The sequence below is a fragment of the Cervus canadensis genome, chromosome 20 (assembly GCF_019320065.1).
Source record: "Cervus canadensis isolate Bull #8, Minnesota chromosome 20, ASM1932006v1, whole genome shotgun sequence".
Classification (NCBI taxonomy): Eukaryota; Metazoa; Chordata; class Mammalia; order Artiodactyla; family Cervidae; genus Cervus; species Cervus canadensis.
In genome coordinates, this window is record NC_057405.1 from 27,838,693 (window position 1) to 27,847,226 (window position 8,534).

At 38.1% G+C, this 8,534-nt stretch overlaps 1 protein-coding gene across 1 annotated transcript; it reads right to left on the bottom strand.

Moving 5' to 3' along the window:
* Positions 1 to 3,131: 3,131 nt before the first annotated feature.
* On the bottom strand, positions 3,132 to 8,534 carry LOC122422583 (cytochrome c oxidase subunit 7A2, mitochondrial). The gene is made up of 4 exons (XM_043439009.1): positions 8,384 to 8,534; positions 7,137 to 7,226; positions 4,901 to 4,985; positions 3,132 to 3,334 (listed from the first exon to the last, which is right to left on the bottom strand). The coding sequence occupies exons 1-4, from the start codon at positions 8,399 to 8,401 to the stop codon at positions 3,276 to 3,278; spliced, it is 252 nt and encodes an 83-aa protein (XP_043294944.1). The 5' UTR covers positions 8,402 to 8,534; the 3' UTR covers positions 3,132 to 3,275.

Below are 8,534 nucleotides of genomic sequence, written 5' to 3' on the forward strand. Positions count from 1 at the left end.
GCTAATACACTTCTCAGTCTCCTTGAAATCGGACACAACCATTTGGCAGAAGATCTGGTCAAAGAGATAAAAGCTTAAGTCTTTGGTGGGGCTTCTGAGGCTCTTTAAATAGAGCTCGCTTGTTTAGCATGTGGTCTTTTCATCAATCTTCCTTCTTCCTGCACAAAAACAAACACAATAGCAGAATTGCAGCAGCCATCTTACAAGGAGAAGCAAGGCCATACATTTAGGATAGCAGAGCCTAAAGAAGACATCCAAATCATGGATGAAAGTGTGACCTGTCTTACCAGCCCAGACCAGCTCATGGACCCTGCTCTGTGCCCAGCTGACAGGGATGAGTTGAAAAACTGTAGTTCTTTCTCTGAGGACAATAGAAGTACCTAGCGTTTATTGTACACTTGGCATGTCAGAAACCTTTTTTTTTGAGTTGCATGCATTAGAATAGCCATGTGCAGTAGGCATTATTCCATTTATGCAGATGAAGATACAAGTTGAGCAAGGCTAGCTACCATGGTCATCTAGTCCAAGGCTTGAAGCTGGGTCTCCTGACTTCATGATCTGTGACTAACTACAGTGCTACACTTGTTCCCAGTCTTATCAACAATTATTAATTCAAATTTGAATTCAGATTCAGAGGCATGGAATTCTTGACAAAGATGGATACGGGAAATGCTGAGAGCAAAGGGAAGAATGTCAAAGTTTCCAGCAGAACCTGGGGTGCTTTCCCAGATTCTGTCAAGAATGAGCATACACACACCAAGCAGAGGAACATGCAGTTGGTAAGGAACATGGACTTTAGATCTCAGGCATAAAGAGGAAGTGACAGATGTTAAACAGGTAGGTAGACTGCAAGTTATACGGAGAGATCAATGTGAAATTGAACAATGGAAATGGAGACTGTACTGACCACCCTTTCTGGAAGACTGACAGGCCAGGGGGTGAAGTCTGCAGGGCACTCATACTTGCATACAATGCTTCCAGCAGTGCATTGAAGCTGTCCATCAAATTAAACACCAAGTAAAATGGAGTATACTGGAAAGACCATGAACTTGAAGACTTCAAGATAAACCTAGCCTTGAAGTCTTGCTATTTGTATCTTTGGGTAAACTGCATGCCCTGAGCTTTAGTTTTTCAGTGTAATTTCATCTAGAACAGCTAGACTACAAATGCAATTCTGAGCACAGTACTAACAATTTCACTTAAATAGATCTCCCATGGCGTTTATATTAATCGAGTATCACCATAGAATTTCTTCTGTTTAGTAGCAGATACTATTCTAAAATAGTACAGTAGCAGATACTTTCCTGGTGGCTCAGCTGGTAAAGAATCCACCTGCAATGTGGGAGACCTAGGTTCAATCCCTGGGTTGGGAAGATCCCCTAGAGAGGGGAAATTCTGCCAGTATTTTGCCCTGGAGAATTCCATAGACAACAGTTCATGGGGTCTCAAGAGTCAGACACAATTGAGCAACTTTCACTTCACTATTCTCAAAAGGATACTACGTGGTAAAGCTACAAAGGAGATTGGAATGACAGTTGTTTCTCAAGGGCACATTTTCAATACTTCTTATGAGCTCTGTTCTATGGACACTTAGTCGGTCTTTGAAATTTTCACTAATAGTCATCTCTCCCTTACTAAATGTTAAGTTCAGCAGGTAAGTTCACAGGCTTCTACCCAGCAAGAGATAAAGGCTCAAGAAGATACCAATCTGGACTTCTTTTTTGCTATACAAAATTGTCTTTCACATCATGTTATAAAAGCATTTCAAGTCACAGGGATGAAACTCTCCTCTGTACAATGCTGATTGCTATGAGGGGCTTCCCTCAGAGCTCAGTCAGTAATCTGCCTGCAAAGAAAGATACCCAGTTTCAATTCCTGGGTCAATTCCGGAGAAGGAAATGGCAACCCACTCCAGTATTCTTGCCTGGAGAATCCCAAGGACAGAGGAGCCTGGCAGGGTATACAGCCCATGGGGTTCCAAGAGTTGGACACGACTTAGTGACTAAACCACCACCACAATGCTGATAAATATAACTAGTTTCAAATTATCAGTGGCTGCTTTTTTTGCTCTGAATCATAGAATTGGACCAGATTCCATGCCAACTTCAGACCTTCCTCAGAATGTCTAACCATGTTTAATGTCTAACGATGTTTAACATTTAATGTCTAACGATACTCACTCCACTCCTTTCAAAAGCAGTGTTGTTAAAAAAAAAAAAAAAAAGCAGTGTTGTTTGCTGTTAGTAATGAGATTCTATAAGAAGCTGGGCAGACTCCTGCATTCAGTAGCAGGTTAGGTATATGGCCTGCCAAGATCTGACTTCTGAGATTCAAGGCTAAAACACCTTTTCTCAGGTACCTCTTGAGATGGATTTGTACAATAAGCCTCAATGTTTTAAAAGGCAAAGACAGTTTGGCTATTTCAGATTTGACTTCATTTTTCTAAATATATTGACTTTCTCAAATTTATCCAGAAATTAAAGTTTAGAAAACCATTACTCATAGATTAATCCTGAGGTCTGAAACACTTCAGACCCATCTTCATGAGTGTTACAAGTGCACATCTCGCAGAGGAGATGATAAAGTCTGACTCCTTCTGTTCCCCCCGAAGATTAACTATGACAGATGAACTAAGAATTTTAAGGAAAGGTACACTTCACATCATGGATTAAACTAACATGACAGAAGCCCACTCTGAGAGTGAAAAGAACAAATGCTGGATTATTTTACAACTACTCTAATAAAGCCTATTCTAAACTGTAGAATACATCCAATATTCTTAACCATAAACACACACAACTAAGAAAAAGAAAAAAAAAAATTGAACCCCATGAGCCAAAAATAGCCTGCTTCCACTAACCTCAGATACTAGCATATCCCAGGATACAGTACAGCACGGAGGAGGGAGAGGGAAAGACTCAAAGACTCTCCACGTGTCAAGCTCTTTTAGAGCTGAAGACCATCCCCTGTTGTAATCTGAAGCTGCCAAAAATAAAATGTCACTAAAATAATACTACAATGGCACTTTATATAACCTTATGACAAATGAATCATTTTCTGCTCCTTACCTAAGGTTTGTAAGGCGGACATTACTGGTATAATATATCTTAAAGTGATAAAATAAAACAAAGCATGGTAAAGACTGCTTTATTGGTGGCAGCTAGTACAAGTCAATAAATATTGATCCCCAAAGAACTCAGGTATGTATCAGATTACTGGTCCACAGAGAGATGAATGGAATTGAACCAACTGATGGCTGGGAGGATAAATTGAAGTCAATCCTGCTTCTTGGGAAATGAAGCCACAGCCAGTTCATACATGGCATATGCCGTTCCTGAAAAATAAAAAGAAACAAAATAAGAACTTAAGAAATTCTGAGGTTTAAATGTATAAACTCAATATTCCAGCTAAAAAGTTGTAAGGTAAAGGCAAACTTGGTATTAAGACTACTTTTATGAGAACATACAAAAATATTTTGATATATGCTGACAAAATTTAAAATATACATGTATACACACAAAACACATTTAATATAATTTCAATATTAGTTAACTTGTATAGAAAGTATTAGACACAGCAAAATAATGTATTTGTTAACGTAATGGCATGTAAAAATTTTTTAAATAAAATTAAGAACATATAACCTAAGATTGCCTGAGAAATGCTAAGAACTGATTCAAAAGCCAAAAGAGGTCAAATATCCAAAGCCTTCCCTGAAGTGTATCATCAAAATAAAACCAAGGAAGAGTGACCTGCAATTTTTAAATAATCAAATCTGTAAGGAAGAATTTCTAATTTAGGACTTTACCTTAATAAAGCCCAAATGTCACCTCTGGTTGTACATAAACACCCCTTCACCACATTCAACTCAAGTCAAAGAAGGAACCTTGGCACAAGTAAGGCGACTTTGTGATTAGGGTTCAATTAGCTATTCCACAAAGAAGTGATATTATCTTGGGTAATTAACATAACCCATTCATGGACCACAGCCTGGTCTCAGCAAAGGGGCTTGCATAATTCAATGAATCTATGAGCCAAGCCACACAGGGCCACCCAAGATGGATGGGTCATAATGAAGAGTTCTAACAAAACGTAGTCCACTAGAGGAGGAAATGGCAAACTACTTCAGTATTCTTGCCTCCTCCAGGAGGGGAGCCTGGTATGCTGCAGTCCATGGGGTTGCAAGGAGTCAGACATGCCTTAGCGACTAAACAACAACAAAATTAACATAACTTCATCTTTAAAAGGAGGACACATTACAGACTTAATACAAGGGTTACAGAAATCCATATATGTGGCATTCTTATCAACAGAATGAGCACACAGTAATCACTAATATCCTTTTCCCTTCTCCCCTAGGGAGGAATCATTCAAATTACTAACTCTGCTCCTAGAATACCAATTTGTGATACTCCATTGCTAATACTCAATAATGGACCCACCCAGGTCACAAAAAAAATATCAAAGCGCTTTACATGCAGTAAAAGAAAGTACTGTGTTGCACATGGTTTTATTTCCATCATAAATACGTATGTACATGGTTTACATGTAAAGTGTGTTTCTGTTACACATCACAGTCAAAATGCACAAGAACCCCTATTACAGGAGAAGGGCTTTGACTCCTCCAAAGGCCTGCACAGCCACCAGAGGCACGTTCCAAAGGCCACCTCTATCACAAGATAATCATCAAACTTCACTGGTTTATTTTTTTTAAACTCACTAAACTGTTCTTATACAACGTGTATCAATCATCTTCTTGAGTCACTGTATGAGAAGCAATTACGACCTCCGGTTTTGGGGACAGGCTGCCCGTGTTAAAACACTGGCACAGTGAGAGCAAAGACGCTGTCAGCTACCCCTACTGTGACTCTGCTATAGAGCAAGCATCCCACCAACTTACCACCAACTGTGAGAATCATGGTGGCTCTGTACAGGAGGGCATCAGCTATGCCACCCTTTAGATGCACTGGCATTCCATTATCCTCCTAGGATAAATAATAATAATTAATGCATGTGCCATTTGTTTCCAACTAAATGAAAAAGATTCATCCATTCATATGAAAGTAAGTGGCTTTTTAGACACCTGGAAGTGAAATATCTTAAATATCAAAATTAAAAAGGACTGTAATTTTCCTGATTCTTTCTCTACTGCAACTACTTTTAAAATAAAAACTCCTAAAAATCAACATTCTTTATCTTTTAAAGTTAATTTCAGATCTAAAAAAGATGCTCTTTTCAAGGAAAATATAAACAGTAAAGCTGTGAAAATATATTGAGTTGATCAATTTTAAAAATGCAATAATCATCAAACTTTAGATTTGGTTATAGGGATCTTCCTTCCCTTAAAAAATGGGGAGTGTTTTGGTTTATAACCCTAAATTACATCTTTAGTCCCCCCATCCAGCACCAGGCACATAGTAGATATTCTATACATCTACTAAATATATTTTATTTTTTGTAGCATACAAGATAGAACTTTTTTAACCATTTAAAATTTTCTTTATGAAAAACCAGAGATCACAATAAAACAAAAAATCACTAATAACCTAACTACTTATAAAAGGTAAACTGCTATGTCCCATTAAGTCTTTCCTCATGAGAAATCTACTATTAACAGCAAAATACATATCCTCAATTTTTTAAAGCTTACATTGTCACAGCTTCTAAATTATGCACATACTTCTTTAAAACATGAAATGAGATTGTGCTATATAATGATCACACAATTTTTCACTCAATACTTATCTTAAAAACCACTGTTAGTCCATTTAAACCTACTTTGTTCCTTTTAATAGCTACATAGCATTCCACTGTGTAAAAAAATGTCATAATCAGCCAATCCTTTATTAGTGTGTGTTTAGGTTGGGATTTTTTAATATTAAAATCCCATAATGAATAATCTATTTCCTATTTTTATATATTTATGCTACTATTCTGTAGGAAAGGTCCTTTTTTTATGTGTGATTTTTAACTTTTTGGTCACGCCTCACAGCATGTGGGATCTTAAGTTTCCCAACCAGGGTTCCAAGCGATGCCTTCTGCATTGGAAGCGCAGTATTAACTCTGGACTGCCAGCAAATTCCCTATGTAGGAAATATTTTTAAAATGGGAGTCCTGGATCATAGCATATGTAATTTGTTTCTAATGATACTTTCAAACACCCTGTAAAATTTCTGTACCAATACTACAAGCTGGCATGTATCAATGAACTGTAGAGGAATATACATATCTCCCATACCTGGCTATCATAACCTATTTTAAATCTTCTAAAATTTTGACAATCAATCAGGGGGAAAAAGTAGCAACTTGTCATTTTAATTTGCATTTCTTTCTAATTTATAGCTCTCTGTAAAATAAGGATATTGACTTTTCATTAATTTTAAAACTTTCCTCTCAATATGTCACTAAGCTCTTGTAACCACAAAACATTTGAAACTTTCATGTCACCAAACCGTGCAATTTTTCTCCTTTACTGCTTCTAGCTTTGTAAAGACTTTCTTAGGATGGCTCCTAAGATTAAACCTGAATTGTGGTAATCATTCACGGATATATTAAATGTAACAATGTACACCTTAAGTAAAAATCAGGTACAACCTAAACACATAGAATTTTTACTTGTCAAACATACCTCAGTAAAACTGGAAAAAATTCTCCTATATTAACTTTTAGGTTTTTTTTTTGAGGGAGAAGTATTTACATCTAAAATTAATCTTTTATAAAATACAGAAGGGATGTAACTTTACTTTCTTCATAAGAGTCAGCCAATTTTTCCAGTATCAATTTACTGTATTCTTTCCCCACTAATATAAAATACACCTTTAACATGTATCAAGTTTCTAGGCATATATTTGTTCTGTTTCTGAGCTCTATTTGTCCACTACTGTGCAACTACCCCAAAGAGTACCAACCCAAGGTGACACCTCCAAAACGTGTCCTGACATTTACCCTTCGCCCCTCATTTCTTCTGCTGTCTCAAAGGCCTCCTGGTTATAGCAAATGCCCAGTTAGCTATCAATAGGCAGTTTCTTATTATTCGTTTGCTAATACAGCAAGATCGCTAACAAGCAGATTTACCTCCTATCTCCAACTTTCAGTAATCTAATTTTATAAGTAACACCTATAAAATACTTCAATACCTGAAACAGCTTTTGTTTCTCTGGAACCTTATTTTCAAACTGCCTGCGTGAAGCAGTACTTATGGTCCTCTTAGCAATCTGACGGAGAGCCTGAAATTTAAAAATCCACATGTTAGACCTAGGGCTTAAAGAAACCCTTAACCATTTCTAATCTTTAGTACTACGGAAAAGTGAAACTGACAGTTAAAACATATCTGATTCGTCAATAAAAAAAGCTATAGACAAGCACTGAGGTTTTCCTCTTTGTTTCCTGTCCACTGAATTTTACATTGCATTCTGAATTACCAAATATATTCAATAAGTAATTCACGTAGATTTTGAGTGAAAAAAATCATGACCTTTACCTGAACTGAACCAGTAACAATATATGAGGAAAACTCTGATACATAGATATTATAAAAATAAACAATGGTTACAAAATAACACTAGAATCAAAGTTTTCTATTTACTAATGTAACAGATTACTAAAAATCTATTAGTTGGAATCAAATAAACTGGCATGATTGCTATTTAATTAAAATGCTTCCCTCATTACATTTTTCCTCAAAAGTCAATAGGGTACAAATCTTTTACAAGAGAGACTTGCATTACATATTCAGTTGAATTAAAACAAATATGCACTCCATTTTCTAAATTAAATAATATATTGTGAAGATCAAGTCTTACTGGATAATTACCAAAGAAAACGATCACGGTTACATTTTCCTTTTCTTTCTCAAAATTTGGGGAAACTATTTCACATGCTCAAAGTCGGTGGAGGGGTGAAGGACACTGCAGAAAACCGCCTGGTGATAGCAACACGACCCTTCGGCCATGAATGCTCCTGAAGTCCCACCCAAAACTGAACAGACTGTTTTCAAACGGCCTTCTGACACCCATAAAGCCTACAGCCACTGACACTCAAACCTTTCAGTATCACAGGATATAGCTTTCCGAGGCTTCCGGGTATCAGAAACTTCCCACCTGGACCCTCAAGACCAGGGATGGCGACTAAGGGCCCCAGGCGTGGAACGCACAACCTCCCGTCCCCTCCCAGGCGCCTCCTCTCCCTACAGCGATCCAGCACAGCTTGGGGCGAGCGGGGTGCACGGAAGGGAGGGAAGGTCAAGCGGAAAGGACACCGACCAAGGTGACTTCCGAAGCCGCCCTCTCCCTTTCTGCCCAGCAGTTTTCCGTCGTGACTATCCAACTTCCGCTCCCAACTCTTCCCCCCCTACATCACCAAGGTTAGCCGAGAAGCTCCTCACCAGAAGATTCCGCAGCATCTTGGCGCTCGGTTACTGCCCACCAACCGCGGCAACTGACCACCAGCAACGAGAACTCCACACGCCGGAACCGGAACTACCTTCTGGCCTTGCGCAAGCGCTCGGAACCCAAATAGTTCCGGGAGGAGGCGGG